Source organism: Megascapheus bottae, chromosome 6, assembly GCF_031878675.1.
Source record: "Megascapheus bottae isolate mThoBot1 chromosome 6, mThoBot2.hap1, whole genome shotgun sequence".
NCBI classification, from domain to species: domain Eukaryota; kingdom Metazoa; phylum Chordata; class Mammalia; order Rodentia; family Geomyidae; genus Megascapheus; species Megascapheus bottae.
This window is the reverse complement of record NC_143514.1, coordinates 40,383,194-40,400,207: the sequence shown is the minus strand read 5'-3', so window position 1 is coordinate 40,400,207 and position 17,014 is coordinate 40,383,194. Positions and strand designations below refer to the sequence as shown.

Here is a 17,014-nt window from a genome sequence, read left to right as displayed (position 1 = left end):
CTTTCTTTTTATTTTGACAGTATCAATGAGCCATTTATTTTAATTCTGAGTTTGATAAGTTTTAACACCTTAGCCAAATACTTTTTCTGACCCCTTTCTCTCATTAGGAAGAAAAGCTTGAAAATCATCTTATATTACATAATCACAATTGTAGGAATATTTGGAGGGATAAAGGAGGGAATAAAGGGAAAAGGAAGAGGGATGTAGGGTAAATACTATTGAATATACTGCATGTATGTCTCAAGATGACATAAAGAAATTCACTCAAAGATTTTGAATAATCAAGTGGGATTAAAGGGAGACAGCAACAGAAAGGCTTAATATGATTAAAATGTCATGCATGCATTTATGAGCAACCAAATCTTTGTACAATTAATATGTCCTAAAAATGAATGAGGACTGGCAAATACATTTGTTTTGGATTAGTTATCAGTAGAAGAGGGAGGATAAGCAGGAGGGTGAAGAATATGTTTGAAGTAATATGTGTATATGTATGAGAATAGAACAATGAAACCAGTAGAGATTTTTCTGAGATGGGGTGGTGGGGTAGAATGATGGGGTAAATTTGACCTGTACATAATTATATACATACAATGATCACAATGAAATCCCATGTGCTGTTAATATATGCTAATAAAAATTGGGAAAGTATTACAGATGTTAAGTGATTCAATAGAGTATTTTATGGGGAAGTTCGATTAAGTATAAATGTTTATTATTTTCATGACCCATGGTCAATGATTATGTGGAAGCCCCACTATTAATCTCCATTCTTCATCAATAACTTGGCACCAATTCTTTGGACCTTTATATTTTGTGAACCTCTTGGCATGGCAAACACAATTGTCTTGGTAAATCATGATGTTTGTTTTAATACTTGCAAGGTTCACATTTCAAATGATAAAGAGTATGCCACTAATTTGATTTAACTAAGGATACAAAGCTACTATACCTTTTTCTGTGTGTTTTTCTCCTGTAGGTCTTAACAATAGTCAGAAAAACTGCATTGAACAGCAACCACTGTAAGAGGTGATTTTCCCACCTCTTTCTATAATGAAGAAAAGCAGGAGTGTGATGACAGTGACAGCAGATGATGTAAGTAGTAAAAGGTAAAGCTGACATATTCCTATTGCACTTAGTTCAATAAAGAAGTCATTCAGCAATTCCATTCATAGATAGACAAGGATGCTCAGTGTTATCAGGCTGTAACTAGATGACTAAGTGACCTGAACACAATCAGGACCCAGCATTTTGTGAGGCATCTAATGGGAACAATTCCCTTTCTGCATCCTGTAGATTCATTGAGTTTCAGCTTTGTGGTTTTTATACATAAAACCAGCACTCTTCAGTTTGTGGTCACATCCTAATTCTTAGCTAATGTGTTTGTTCACATTGCTTTGTTTAACATCTTTTGAGGAGTTCCTTCCACATTCTGCCCATGTGTGGCTAACACTAGACTGTAGCTATCTGTAGTATGATCATTTTTTCATATATTTTATTGTAATTAATAGAAGTATTACATTATATTCACCAGATAGAAGGTGCATTATTTCACATACATTGGTCCCCATGTCTTGGTCCCCATTTCCCTCTTCCCACTCCTCCCCTCATCTTGTTTTCCCCCCTTCCCTATCCTATTTCCAATAACCAAATAAGCATATATACAATATACTAGATAACAAGGTGAAATACTGTAACAATATGAGATAACCAAGGGGCAGCAAAAGAGATGAGAGATAACATAGTACATTAAGGACAACAATCACTCATTATATGGCTTTTGTTTGTATATCCTGGAGGTCCTTTCATTTAGCATCATACTATATGGCCTTATGTATCTAGATTTTGTTCTATTGTAAATCTCTGCTAGGAGAGCCCAAGGTTTCTACTGATTATGACAAATGAGGAAAACCATTGAGCCTATGTTCCTTTGAGTCTGGCTTGATGACTCTTAACTGTGGCAATGCACAATGTGCAATGGGATATTACACAGTGTCATAGTAGCCTCGCATGGGTGATCACTGGGAAAGCAGATTGTCAGGCCTTGCTCATATTTACAAATCACACTATTTGTAACATGATCCAAGAGTGGCTAGGTAATTACTTTACATTTGAAAAGCCCAATCAATGTCATTTGAAGGAGTCCATAGACCCAATTGCCTTCATAGCTTTAGATTTTATTCAGTTGATATTCATCATTTTCCTGCTTTCATCTGACTGTTCCCTCACTTGTGTGTCTTATTTCTGTAATCCTCTACTACTTGTTTGTCATGAGTCAGATGTGCACAAAGGTAGTAGAGAGGAGAGGACATATCTTTTTCTTTCTGTAGTAGCTCTTCCTACTATTAAGCTCCAGTTTCACAGATGGGAGCACTGGGGAAGACGTGAATTTCTCTAAACTAATGTCTGTGTTAATGTCTCATCGTTCAGAATTTTTTATTGTTCTTATTCTTTGCCTCTAATTATGTGGCACATAGTCAAATTGGAACTTTGCACATCATTTCATGATTATAGAGTGAAGAGGTGTGTGGTACTGTCCTCATCTGGAAGTGTCTTTTGTATTAGCTCCTATTATTGTCCAGATGAGGAGTCACTCATTTCCTAAGTCTTTTGTTGTCATTATCTGCCTTGTTTCAGTACTAATTACACATGATGACATGTAGAGCAAAGATTACTGCTTTCAATGTGAGCAGTGCACCTTCTTAGACATAAAGAGCTTCAATTTTCCTTCCGTGCCTGAGCTCTTCACTTAACCTATGAGTGGAACTTTAGTCACTGAAAATCTCAGTCCAGTGTACTGTCTAGACCTTGCCCTTTAAGGCTTTCTCCTTAGACTGCATGGTTCCTTCTCCTTATCCTATAGCTGACCTTTGTCAGGCTTGTTTTGGGTTTACTTCCCAGCATCCTTTAGGTCCCAAGAGGACTTGTGAGAAGTTCTAGGACTTCAATAGTCAGGAACAAAGACTTACATGCGCTATTTTGCTTAATTCTTCCAAAATACAATCCATGCCCACTATCATTTCTATTTGGTATTAAGAGACCTAATTAGCCTGTTGTGTTCTCAGCAGCAGTGAAAATATTGCTTTTCTTTTCTCTCCTTTCTCTACACTGAGACCAGAATGAAAGTTCCTTTATCATCTAACTTCTGACACTAACAGACACATGTGATGTTTAGATGTCCATGTTCCACTTAGGATATCTACAAGGAAACTTCTTCACATTAGAAATTATTTTTCTCCTTAAAAGCAAACAAAACATAAATGTAAGCTCATAATACTATGTGTGCATCATATGTTCTAAGATTCTGTTGTCTTGTTTGCAAGACACAATATATTTTTTCATATATTTTTAATTATAATTTATAGAAGGGTTACATTATATTCACCAGATAGAAGGTGCATTACTTCACATACATTGATACCCTTTCTCATGTCTTGGTCTCCATTTCCCTCCTCCCACCCTCACCCCTCATCTTATTTTTCTCCCTTCCCTATCCTATTTCAAATAACCAAATACGCATATATACATTATATCAGACAATAAGGTGAAATACTGTAACAATATGAGATAACCAAGGGACCACAAAAGAAATGAAAGATAACATAGTACATTAAGGACAACAATCATTTATTACATGGCTTTTGATTCTACATCCTGGAGGTCCTTTCATTTCGCGTCATACCACAATATATTTTTATAGCATATTTGTATTAACTTTTCACCCTTAAGCTAGGGATATTTTATTATATTTTTGTTTACTTTCATTCAGCAAATTTTCCTTTAGTGATTTAAATATTCATCTAAATGTAACTTGTATCTATTCTATCAATATGGTTCTAGGTTCTAGAGTTTCAACAACAAACAAATAGCATGAAATCTTTGTCTATTCGGATCTTACAGTCTATAGATGAGGGCAGAAGTATATTGGCAAATTATTAAAGAATCTCAGCTCTGGTAAGAGTAGACAGAAAGATGTACTCAGTCAACATCGCCAATAATGACAGTGTGGCAAGAGTTGGGTATTCACAGAGAACAAATGGGTCATCTTTTCTATGACCTGTGAACAGTGATGAGGGAGCCTGTTGAAGATCTGGAGAAAGAGCATTTCTGGCAAAGGGAACAGTGAGCGCAAGGGATTTTACAGTGTAGGGACACTATGTTTGGGCTCATGCAAATGCATTAATGAATGAACTATGACTTCTGTTTTATATACTTGTAATATGCAAATACCTTTAACAGGTGACTTGGTATGACGAATGTCATAAGAACAGTATTCATTCAATTCTTTGCATTTGGAAATTAATTTCTAGTAGTAAGAAGTAGATTAAGTAGAAATCAAGTACTGAACACAAATAGTTGATTATGACTGAAAAGATTATAAGATGCAGAGGTAGAAAGCAATAGCTTTGGGGAGGATTTAATGTATAAATAACAGAATAGAGTAGGAGAGAAAAATCAAAAGATATGTGTATAGGTGACAGAAAGAGGGAGATAGAAATTCTTACATAAATAGGATAAGGAAGGGAGGAAAGGAAGATGACTGGGGGAAATGGGGGCAAAAACTTGAGAAGGGGCATCAATGTGTGAGAAGTAATGCACCTACTACCTGGTGAATATAACTGTAACTCCTCTATACATTATCCCAATAGTGAAGAATAAAATAACATAAAAAAGAAATTCTTATATGCATATATATGCATGGATATATAGAAATATATGCATATTATATATGCTAGTTTAGTATACATGTCTTTATATTATACATATTTGTATGCACTTATATGTGCATATACAGTACCATTACAAAAAGACAAATATCCACATCTACACCCCAGTCATAATTTTTTATTTTTAGTCATTAGCCTTGGAAGGACATTTCAAAGAAGAGAATATAGCTAGAAAGAGAGAGGAGAATTACCTTCAGGGAAAATGGTCTTGTAACTGATAATAACTGTGATAAAACAACATTTAAAAAATATGAAATTATATTTGATTACTGTCTCATGGAACATTATGACATTTAGTCTTGCTGGGAGTTCTGAGTATCATTTGATGCATCTCATAATTTTAAACTATGATTTCATGAAGTTTGAAAAACTGGTCTCTGGTCCAGATTTATTGTGACCCTAAGCACACTATCAGTTAGGAAATACATCTCACTCTATTTCATAATATTTCAAAGTGCAACTGAAAGAATTTAAAAAAAATTAGGAGCCAAGAAAAGCTTTTGGGGGACAATATTTCTTACTGAGAAGAGAGTATGGGTACAAGGAATGAAATTTATTGGAGTATAATGTGTAGAGATATAACAATGAAATCCCCTACTTTCATATAGCTGATACAAGCCATTATGTAAGAAAAATATGAAATAAAGAATTAGGAACACATTAAAAATGACATAAAGGAGAAGATATGCATAACAACAGAATAAAACCTTAACAACTTAGGCACCAGATACATCAGATCTGTCCTCTTGTTGTCTCTTTGTCTTCCTGTAATACAAGGGAAATAACACTGAATTCTAAGCAAATTATCATTTAGAAGCATGAAGATGATAAAAAGGAAACTAGCTGGGTGTGGTAGCTCACACCTGTAATCTTAGCTACTCAGGAGGCTGAGATCTGAGAATCAAGGTTCAAGGCCAGCCAGGGCACAAAAGGACCTGAGACTTATCTACAGTTAACCTCTAGAAAACAGGAAGTGGGGCTTGGCTCTAGAGTAAGATGGTAGCCTTGAGCTGAAGAGCTCAGGGATAGTGAAGAGCTTAGGAACAGTTCCCAGGCTGAGTTCAAACCCCAGGACTGACAAAAAGAGAGAGAGAGACAGGGGGGGGAGGGGGAGGGGGAGGGGGAGGAGGAGAAGGAGAGGGAGAGAGGGAGAGGAAGAGAGGGAGAGGGAGGGAGGGAGAGGAAGAGAGGGAGAGGGAGGGAGAGGGAGGGAGAGGGAGGGAGAGGGAGGGAGAGGGAGGGAGAGAGGGAGAGGGAGAGAGGGAGAGGGAGAGAGGGAGAGGGAGAGAGGGAGAGGGAGAGAGGGAGAGGGAGGGAGGGAGAGGGAGGGAGAGAGGGAGAGGGAGAGGGGGAGGGGGAGAGGGAGAGAGAGAGAGAGAGAGAGAGAGAGAGAGAGAGAGAGAGAGAGAGAGAGAAAGAAAGAAAGAAAGAAAGAAAGAAAGAAAGAAAGAAAGAAAGAAGGTTGTTTCTTTAAATGCAGAAAGTAGGTTGTTTCTTTAAGGATTATTCAGACACATGGTGAAATTTAGAAAATAGGCTACAATAGTTAAAATAAGAAAATATGGCCATGATCAGATCACAAATTCAGCCACTGAAATGATCACTTAGATTTTGCCTTTGAAGCTGTTAATAATTTTAGGGAGTAATATGGATTATATGTATGAATTATGGAGTGTGAAGTAATTATGAATAATTCTACATGTATTAATGAGTATATTTTAAAATAATGTTAATGTCTTCAGTATTTAATTTCTGGAAAGCTATTCCATTGTGTTCTTCTTTTGTGGTAATGCATGTTGCATTAACTAAGGTTTTCTGAAACAAATCCTCTTGTCAAAGAATTGTTTAGAATCTGTAGATTATAGCTTGTTAACCAATTAGTGTGAAAACAATTTTGTGGTAGGCATGATTCTGTTAATTATCAAATAACAAATATAAGACAAAAATCCCTTTCATTCATTTATTATAATTAAACATGGAATGCCTAAAAATATTTATCTAATAACTTCATTGACAGCCCCAGTGACTGGCTTTGCTCAAGAGTATGTTTACTTATGCTATTTGAGATAATGTTTCTTGCATTAAAGACAAAAAGACTGCTAACTACGACTTTCTTTACAAGCATGTTTAAAGACAAATTGAGGGGCTAGGAGTTTGGCCTAGTGGTAGAGTGCTTTCCTAGCATTTACAAAGACCTGGATTTGTTTCCTTGGTACCACATACATAGAAAAAGACAGAAGGGATGCTGTGGCTCAAGTGGTAGAGTTCTAGCCTTGAGAAAAACCAAGGGCAGTGTTCATGCCCTGACAAGTCCCAGAACTGCCAAAAAAGACAGATTATTTATTGCTATGATTTCTGACATTTAATTATTCTTGTGTCTTCAGAAATACTTTATTTTCCCTCCTCAACTAGTTTGATAGTCTTTAAAGTACACACACACACACACACACACACACACACACACCCCTCTTCAGTCTCTAATTTCTATCATACACATACCTACTAAGAGACATACATATACTCCCTCATCTACTCATACCAGCATTCAGTAAAGTGCTAAACCTAACCAGTTACTTAGAAGTAGCTCTTACTCATTCTAGAATATTTCAAACTCTGAGAACATCTTAGATTGTTACCAAATCATGGTTCTACTGAATTTTAAGTTATAAGTCAAATATAAGAAACTATAGTAACCCATTTCCACATAGAAAGATTGGAATTCTTGAAAATCATTGAGCTTTTTCTTGTCTTGCCTTCTGTCATAAGATTGTGTGGTTTTGTGTGGCTCATATTACTGTAAGTCACTGGAAAAGAGGTTTAATCAGAAGAGATATTATGCCTTCTTTTGATGTTGTGTCATTGAGAAGTGGCATAAATAATTTTGCACCAAATATTTGTTGAATGAATAAAAACCTTGAGTCTCTAGAATAGGGAATAAAAATCTCTATGACTAGCGTAAGCCATTGGTAGAAAAGATGAAGATAGAAAACTTGTTAGTTTAAACCCCAGAAAATCAATCTCAGATTCTCCTAAATCCACTCTGATGGACTGGTAGGAAGTATTTGTGACTTTTAGGGCCATGGATTTTTAGGTGAGCACCTTGATTTGACAGTAGGACTTCTATAATCATCTGTTAATATAAGTGGAGAGTAATAAATATAGTGGTGCACACCTAAAATCTCAGTACTCCAGAGCCTGACTCAGAGGAATTGTGAATGTAAGACCAATTTGGGCTATGTGAGTTAGAAGTCAATCAGAATGACACAGCCAGATCCTGCATCAATTTCATTTTATTTTTTTGGTCAGTCGTGGGGCTTGAACTCTGGGCCTGGGCACTGTCCCTGAGCTTTTCAACTCAAGGCTACCACCCTATCACTTGAACCACAGCACCATTTCTGGTTTTCTAGTGGTTAATTGGAGATAAGAATCTCATGGACTTTAGTGCCCGGATTAGCTTTTAACTATGATGCTCAGATCTCAGACTTCTGAGTAGCTAGGATTACAGGTGTGAGCCACAACACCTGGCTCAAAAAAATTTTTTTAAGGAAGTGGAGGTCATAGTTTTTAAATTCCAAGTTGCTTATTCCAAAGTGGTTATTGTACTGTCATAGCATTTTCTGTCTTTGTACTGGGGAATCCCACTCCCAGCAGTACCAGGAATCCTAGCCAGCCCAGATATAAGGGGAAGGTGAATAGCTCTTATCATTGGTCCCAGAACAGTGCCTTTGTCTTCTCACAAGTCTTCAATTCATGGCAACATTAGGGCATGGCCTTCAGCTTAGAAATTCAAGATTGGATAAAGTCTTTATTTTTTGAACTCTTATCCTTACTCTGAGTAATCCTTCTGTAATTTTAATAAAACCCCCAAAATCATCATCTACAAGAAGGACTCTACTCTTTAAAAATATACAGAAACAGGAGAGGAAGAAGGAGAAGAACCTTGAGAATTATCTAATAATACTGTATCAGAATGTTGGCTTTTTTTTCTTTTTCTTTTTTTCCATGAGTGTTCCCTGCCCAGTGGACTCTTTTTTTTAAGAATTTATTAACATTGATTTTTACATCATATTTTAAATGACAAGTTTAACAGACAAGTCTTCAAGGAGGGAATCTCTATTTACAATCACTGGGACTTAGTATTTAGAACTTAATCACAATTAGGCTAAGGGTTTGTATGTCATAGAAACATATTAATTTATGAAATAAAACATTATGTCTATAGAGTCATAGGTTTTTATGTCTATATAGTTATGTTTGTATTTCCATTACCATGTCCATAGCTTTGGGTATACAGTTATTGAGTCCTCGCTCTTGTACTCTTTGGATTTAATAGTCACATATTAAGAATACCATGCGCCTTTTGATCCTTAGGTCTTGACTTGTCTCACTCAACATGATTCGCTCTAGGTTCATCCACTTCCCTGCGAATGCCATTATTTTATCTTGTCTGTTGGCTATGTAGAATTCCATTGTGTGTATATATACCACATTTTCTGTATCCATTCATCTGCAGTAGGGCATCTGGATTGTTTCCATCGCCTGGCTATTGTGAATTGTGCAGAGATGAATGTTGGTTTTTAAAGATTCATGTTTGAAATTGGATAGGGAAGGTGGAAAAACAAGATGAGGGGTGGGAGTGGGGGGGAAGGAAATGGGGCCCAAGACATGAGAAAGGGTATCAATGTATGTGAAGTAATGTACCTTCTATCTGGCAAATATAATGTAACCCCTCTATTAATTACAATAAAAAATATATGAAAAAAATATGCAGAAACAGGACCAGCCAGTCAACCTATGTATCAACATCCTGTGTGCTAACATAGCAGTTTTTGTTGCTGCTGCTGTTGTTCTTTAACATCAAAACACTAAGCCAGGAAACTTCCCAGCTTATTCTAGTTTATATGTCACACAATGATAACACTGATTTCTAAAATACATTTTGAGTCCTGAAAATTAGAAAAAGAAGAGAGAAAAAGAAGTAAAACATAAAGAGAAAAAAGAGAAGCCTCTAATCCATTTCTTATATTTCTTGTAAGCATTATTAATAGACCAAAGATCTCTAGGAATTTTTAGCAGATAAGTTTATTCACCTGCTGGTGTCTTACACATTCATAATCAATGTTAGTTTCCAAATATTAGATAGCTTGTCAGAACTGCATAGAGGCAGATTGCTGATTTAGTTTCTTATTTTATTTTACCAATTTCAATATTTGAATTTCCTTTTTTTCTTCTTATTTTCTTTCCCGGTGGCTCCTACAGAATGTCAAAGATTATTTTGAATGTAGCTTGAGTAAATCCTACAGCTCTTCCAGTAACACACTGGGGATTGACCTCTGGAGAGGAAGAAGGTGTTGCTCAGGAAACTTACAGTTACCACCATTGTCCCAAAGGCAGAGTGAAAGGGCAAGGACCCCTGAGGGAGATGGCATTTCCAGGCCGACCACACTACCTTTGATGACGCTCCCAAGTATTGCTATAACAACTGTTAGCCAAGAGTGGTGAGTAGCCTCAAAATAAATATCCATGCTAAATTTCATTTTACAATGACTGCAGAGTACAATTCATGTGGAATAATTAAGATATGGACATTTTGAGAATGTACTTACCTTTGGGTAGCAAGATGAACCTTTAAACAGTAGCAATGTTTTCTATTTCTGAAGAGCATATTTTATAGAATCTATTTTGGTGGTAATGAAAAATTTTGCATTTATGATCTGTTTTTTTATTTAAAAGAATTATTCAGTGCATGTTAATACTTTCTAACAAAGCAAAAATAGTTCTAGTTACTTTATATGATATATGTTATATTATTTTCATTTTGTACTCTATATATGTTCCTAGCATCTTTATGTTATAATTCCATTTTATAAATATCTCTTTTTTATCTATAAAAACTTTCTTATTAATCAAAAGCAGGAGAGGTGAGTATCAAAAGAGCTATGAGAGCAACCTAGACTATTTTATAATCTATATTTAAGAAAGAGATTTTTTATTTTTAGCTAGTTATTACTGTAACTTTTTAAATTAAGATTTCATTAACACTGATTTTTTGTATCATTTCTGTTTTTCATATTTTTATTGTAATTAATAGAAGGGTTATATGATATTTGTCAGATAGGAAGTACATTAATTCACATACATTGATACCCTTTCACATGTCTAGTTTAACAAATAACTAACTATTCAAAAATGGGATCTCTATATGTAATCACTAGCACATAAATTTAAGAACAAAATTAAAATTAAGTTGAGAGTTTCTATATCATAGATGCATATTGATCTATATAACATCATGTTTCTAGAGTAGATATCACATCATAGATTTTTATGTGTATGTAGTTATATTTATATTTCCAAGATCATGTCAATGACCTTGAGTACCTAAGTATTAAGTTATCACTTTTGTACTGTTTAATCTAATAGTCACATATCAAGGAGACCATGCACCTTTTGTTCCTTTGTTCTTTTCTTATCTCACTCAACAGGATTTGCTCTAGTTTCATCCACTTCCTAGCAAATGCCATTTTTTTAATCTTGTCTATTAGCTGTGTAGAATTCCATTGTGTATATGTACCACATTGTTTGTATCCATTGATCTTTAGTGGGTCATCTGGGTTGTTTCCATTGCTTGGCTATTGTGAATAGTGCAGAGATGAACATGGTTGTGCAGGTGTCCTTATCATACCCAGGGTTATGATGCTCAGAGTAGATGCCTAGGAGTGGTATGGCTGGGTCATAGGGAAGGTCTATTTTTACATTTTTTGAGGAACCTCCAAACTGCCTTCCAGAGTGAATGTACTAGTTTACATTCCCACCAGCAGTGCAGTAGAGTTGAGAAAGAGATTTTTTTTTGATTGTTAGGGTAATGTATAGAGGGGTTTACAGTTACATTCACCAGATAGTAGGTGCATTACTTCTCACACATTGATACCTCTTCCCATGGTTTTGTCCCCATTTCCCTCCCCCAACTCTTCCCAATCATCTTGTTCCCCCCTTTCCCTTTCCTATTTTAAATAAACAAATAAACATATATACAATATACCAGGTAACAAAGTTAGATACAGTAACAATATAAGATTAACCAAAGGACAAAAAAGAGATGAGAAATAACATAGCACACTAAAAACAACAATCAGACAAGAAAAGCTCTAGTTTCCGTATCCTAGAGATCCGTACATTTAGTCTCATCCTATATGATTTTATGTACCTAGGTTTTGAGCTATTGTAATCCTCTGCTAGGAGAGTCCTGGATGTGTACTAATTATTACAAATGAGGGGACCATGGAGCCTATGTTCCTTGGGGTCTGGCTTACTTCACTTAATATGATTTTGTCCAAGTCTTTCCATTTCCTTACAAATGGGACAACGCCATTCTTTCTAATGGCAGCATAGAATACCCTTGTGTGTAAGTACTCCTTGTTGATTCAGTCATCTACTTAGGGGCATCTAGGTTGGTTCCATATCTTTGTTATGGTTCTGCTGCAATGAACATTGTTGTGCTAGTGGATTTAGTATGTCCTTGTTTTTGAACATTTGGGTAAAAGATAAGGAGTAGAATTGCTGGGTCACAAGGGAGCTCTATGTTTAGTCTTTTAAGGAACCGCCATTCTGCTTTCCAGAATGGTTGAATGAGTTTACACTCCCACCAACAATGTAGTAGTGATCCTTCCTGGCCACATCCCTGCCAGCATCTGTTGTTATTCGATTTCTTGATAATGGCCATTCTAACTGGAGTGAGGTAGAATCTTAGAGTTGTTTTGATTTGCATTTCTTTTATGGCCAGAGATGTTGAGCATTTCTTCATGTGTCTATAGGCCATTTTTATTTCCTCTTCAGAGAAGTCTCTCTTTAAGTATTTGGCCCATCTTTTAATGGGACAGCTACTTCTTTGAAGATTTGTTTTTAAGGAATTCAATTTTTTTAGCTGTAGATATATTTTAGATATTAGGCCTTTGTTGTATGACTAGTGAAGATCTTCTCCCACTCAGTGGGCTTTCTATTTAACTTGTTAGCTATGTTCTTTGCCATACAGAAGCTCTGCAGTTTAATGCAGTCCCTTTTGTCCAAACTTTCTTTAATTTGTTGTGTTTATTAAGAAAGTTTTGACCTATGCCAAGGTGATCTAGTGTATTTCTTATTCGTTCTTATAAAGTTTTCAGGGTATTTGCTTTTACCTTTGATATATTTGGAATTAATCCTGGTGCATGGTGACATAGAAAGATCCAACTTTAGTTTTCTGCAGGTGCTTAACCAGTTCTGCCAGCACCATTTGTTGAAGAGGGTGTCGAGAAAGACTATTTTTAACCAATGTTAAAATCAAGGGTATGATGTCAAGTCAGCGTGGTAGTGTACACTGGGCAGTCTCAAAGCCGAGGCAAGAGTATCTCAAGTTCAAGGACAGGTTACACCTTATAATCAGACTCTCTTAGAAAATTAAATATTACAGTTTTCTTGTAACTGTGATTAACACTGTGCCACAGCACTAATCAAAGAGGTGTTTAGCATGTATTTTCTTTTTCTTTTCTAGTTTTTACATAACTTTCAAATATTTTCCCAAAATACTTTGTTTATATTAATTGGAAATTTATTATAATGCTGAAAAGGAATCTATAATTTACACAATTATAAATTGCAATGATGTGATGCTTGTATATCACTTTTTCTTTGAATCACTTATTAAGGAGAATTAAACACAGGGAATTAATGTGTGAATATTACTCTAATAATCTGTATAAAATACATGCCTTTTATGGTATGCTGCATGGCATTGGAACATGCTTAGCTGCATAGTGCTTATAAGCAGCCCAGTATCCTCTTTCAGATAATACCAGACATCTTCAGTCTGTGTTTATTTAATATTGTGAGAATGAAATTATGAAAACTCTGGATATCACATAATAGGTAGCTCATCAAGCAACCTGGGTGTGGCAGAGCAATACAATAAGTTTTTACATGGAGAATGTCTTAACACGATAAAACTCTGCTTTCCTTCTTGTGTTGTGCTGAATTAGTATGACAACCATCCTAGCCAATTATTGAGAACTCAAGTGGGCAGATTGCTCCCATTCAGCTTACTTGGTCAAGCAGCACTCTCATGATTAATCTTGTCATGCTTTTGCATAATTGTAGATTTAGAGTCTTAAAGACTTCCATTTCTATTTTCAGCAACATGGTGCTGATACCATTGTAGCAGTTGTTAAAATATGAAAATTTTTCCATATTAGTTGGTAAAGGCATGATTTCCTGAAATTTCCAAACTAACCTGTTCCTCCAAAGCCCTTACTTCCGCAAATCCAGCCATGGCAGGGTGAATTGTTGGTAAGTATTGTTGCTGTCACTGCTGTTTTCTAAGATATTTGAATAATGCCTTAAACAAACTGTACTGAAGGGCATTTTAGAATTTGTGGAATTTTCTCTCCCTTAGAAGTATCAAATCTAGACTCTGGTGCTTGGATTTTTCTTGTTTATCTTTCTCAGTTGAATGTTTTTTTTCATACAAATAAAGGTAATAGTTATACATAGGCCATTGATGTTATTCACTATGAGGTACTGTGTTTATGTTATCTTATTATCAGAGGCTTTTTTCCCCTACTCATTATTTCCCTAATCATTATGCAATAACTCCTTTTGGAAATTTCAAACCACGTCTCAAGGACAAGTAGCTTTATGCTAGTGTTTATATTTTAGTATGACATACAAGATTTAATCATCGAGGGAGATTATATTGTATATTTAGCTTATTTTGTTTTAGGTAACTATATGTCTTTAAAGGTGTTGAAAATTTAGTTCTAATTTTACTTCCAAGTATAGCAACTAAAATCTTTTTATATATCCAATGAAGAGGCTTTTGTTGGGATGTGAGAGTTGGAAACTACTGGGATTGCTGGAGTGGAATCTGCTCCAAAGATAATTTGATTCAAGTGGGCAGTCTTCACTGTCTTCATTGAATCAGTATGATGGAAATTCAGAGAGGTGTGGAATTGTGAAAATAGCCATAAAGTGTAATTGAATGAGCCTAGTTGTGTTCAAATAAAAGTTTGTTTACCAAACGGACTGGCTCACAAGAGTTTGCACACCTCTGTTCTTCACTCTTAACATCGCTAGGCAAGGAGTTTTGATTTTTATAATTGCTTTTAAGGTTACTGTTGTGAGAAACTGACCTTTGTTTCCTGATTTGTGTGTTAAAATTCATCTTGAGAACTGGACTAGGTGTGCTAGATTAAGCCATCAAAGCTAGTAAAAGGATTTGAGCGAATGCTAATAGAAATATTAGCCTGTTGTATAAAGATGAATGTGGAAATTTAATGCAAATAGAATCCCTTTGAGGAACAGAATACATTGATGGAGAAAGCTGCCTGCCATTACAGAGAAAAGGTACAGGAGGTGAGATATGGGTTTCATTTATCATGGAGCAAGATAGAGGAAATTACATGACCTCCATCCCATTGTCTTATTTCCTCATTCTCCTAAACACCAAAATGAACCAACATTGAAAATGATAATTCCCTTTTCAGGATTTGGGTGAGAACTACAGAAAACATTCATGATGCAGGACATTAACTAGCACTACCTGACCATCTGGATGTCATGCTTGTTGTTTTTATTGTCATATGTAGATGGAGTAGAATACTGAAGGTTCTAGGGCAACTTTACCACCTGAATTCTTAGAACTAATGTTGAAAGCTGAAGTCAGATGGAGACTAGGATGTTATCTTTATTACTGATAATGCTATATTGGAATTTGTAATTTATGTCACTCAGTAACTAGAAACCTGACACTGAGTTTCTCTGGTCAGTCTGCTGTTTACCACATAGTAATAGGAGGTGTTAGAGCTGGGGCAAGCTCTTCTCTCTCTATATGTATACATGGAGAGAAATCTATTCCTATAAAATGTAAACAGGAAGACCTGGAGATCTCCTACTCATAGGAGAGAACTACAGAGAAAGCTTGCATTGTGCATGGCTAGTTTGTCTTTCATTAAGAAATAAGAAAATGGCCTATAGAAACATGAAGAAATGCTCAACATCTCTGGTCATAAAAGAAATGCAAATCAAAACAACACTAAGATTCCACCTCACTCCAGTTAGAATGGCCAGGATCAAGAAAACTAATAACAACAGATGCTGGAGGGGATGTGGCCAGGAGGGATCACTACTACACTGTTGGTGGGAGTGCAAACTCATTGAACCACTATGGAAAGCAGTATGGCAGTTCCTCAAAAGACTAAACATGGAGCTCCCCTATGACCCAGCAATTCCAGTACTTGGCATTTACCCAACCATCCAGAAACAAAGACATACTAAATCCACTACCTCAACGATGTTCATTGCAGCACTATTTATCATAACAAAGATAAGGAACCAACCTAGATGTCCCTCAGTTGATGAGTGGATCAACAAGATGTGGTATTTGTACACAATGGAATTCTATGCTGCTGTCAGAAAGAATGACATCGCCCCATTTGTTAGGAAATGGAAAGACTTAGAAAAGATCATATTAAGTGAAGTAAGCCAGACTCAAAGGAACTTAGGCTCAATGGTTTCCCTCATTTGTCATAATCAGTAGAAACCTTGGGCTCTCCTAGCAGAGATTTGCAATAGAGCAAAACCTTGATACAAAAGGCCATATAGTAGGACGCTAAATGAAAGGATCTCTAGGATATAGAAACATAAGCCATATAATGAATGATTGTTGTTCTTAAGGTACTATGTTATCTCTCATCTCTTTTGCTGTCCCTTGGTCATCTCATATTGTTACAGTATCTCACTTTGTTACCTGATATATCGGATATATTTGTATTTGGTTATTTGAAATTAGATAGGGAACGGGAAAACAAGATGAGGGGTGGGGGTGGGGGGGAGGGAAATGGGGACCAAAACATGTGAAAAGGTGTCAATGTATGGGAATTAATGCACCATCTATCTGGCAAATATCATGTAACCCTTCTATTAATTACAATAAAAATATATGTAAAAATATATATTTGATGATGAAAGAACACACACATTCTGACTAAAAATTTATTCTTCTATTCAAACATCTTCTATTCTTGCATGTAATAATGTGCTATTGTTAATTCATGTTAAATGCAATATTACTTCTAATTAAATTTTTTTCATTAAAAAAAAAAGAAATAAGAAGAGAGATTCCTGGCCCTTGGAAGAAGCCCCAAATTGTGGTTAAATCATATTCTTCCTTAGGATTTCAATTTAGTGCCATAATAGGGGCATAGAAGTTCCTTATGGAGAAACCGTGGCAATGTACCAGGACAGTCTTGCTGTCTTAC

At 35.7% G+C, this 17,014-nt stretch overlaps 1 protein-coding gene across 1 annotated transcript in view; it reads left to right on the top strand.

Moving 5' to 3' along the window:
* Pde4b (phosphodiesterase 4B) overlaps positions 1-17,014 on the top strand; it is a 495,117-nt gene that overhangs the window by 74,805 nt on the left and 403,298 nt on the right. The window contains exons 3-4 of the mRNA XM_090334674.1: positions 980-1,095; positions 9,987-10,225. Of these exons, the coding sequence (XP_090190800.1) occupies positions 1,054-1,095; positions 9,987-10,225 (281 nt within the window). The 5' untranslated portion in view covers positions 980-1,053. The remainder of the gene's footprint in view (positions 1-979; positions 1,096-9,986; positions 10,226-17,014) is intronic.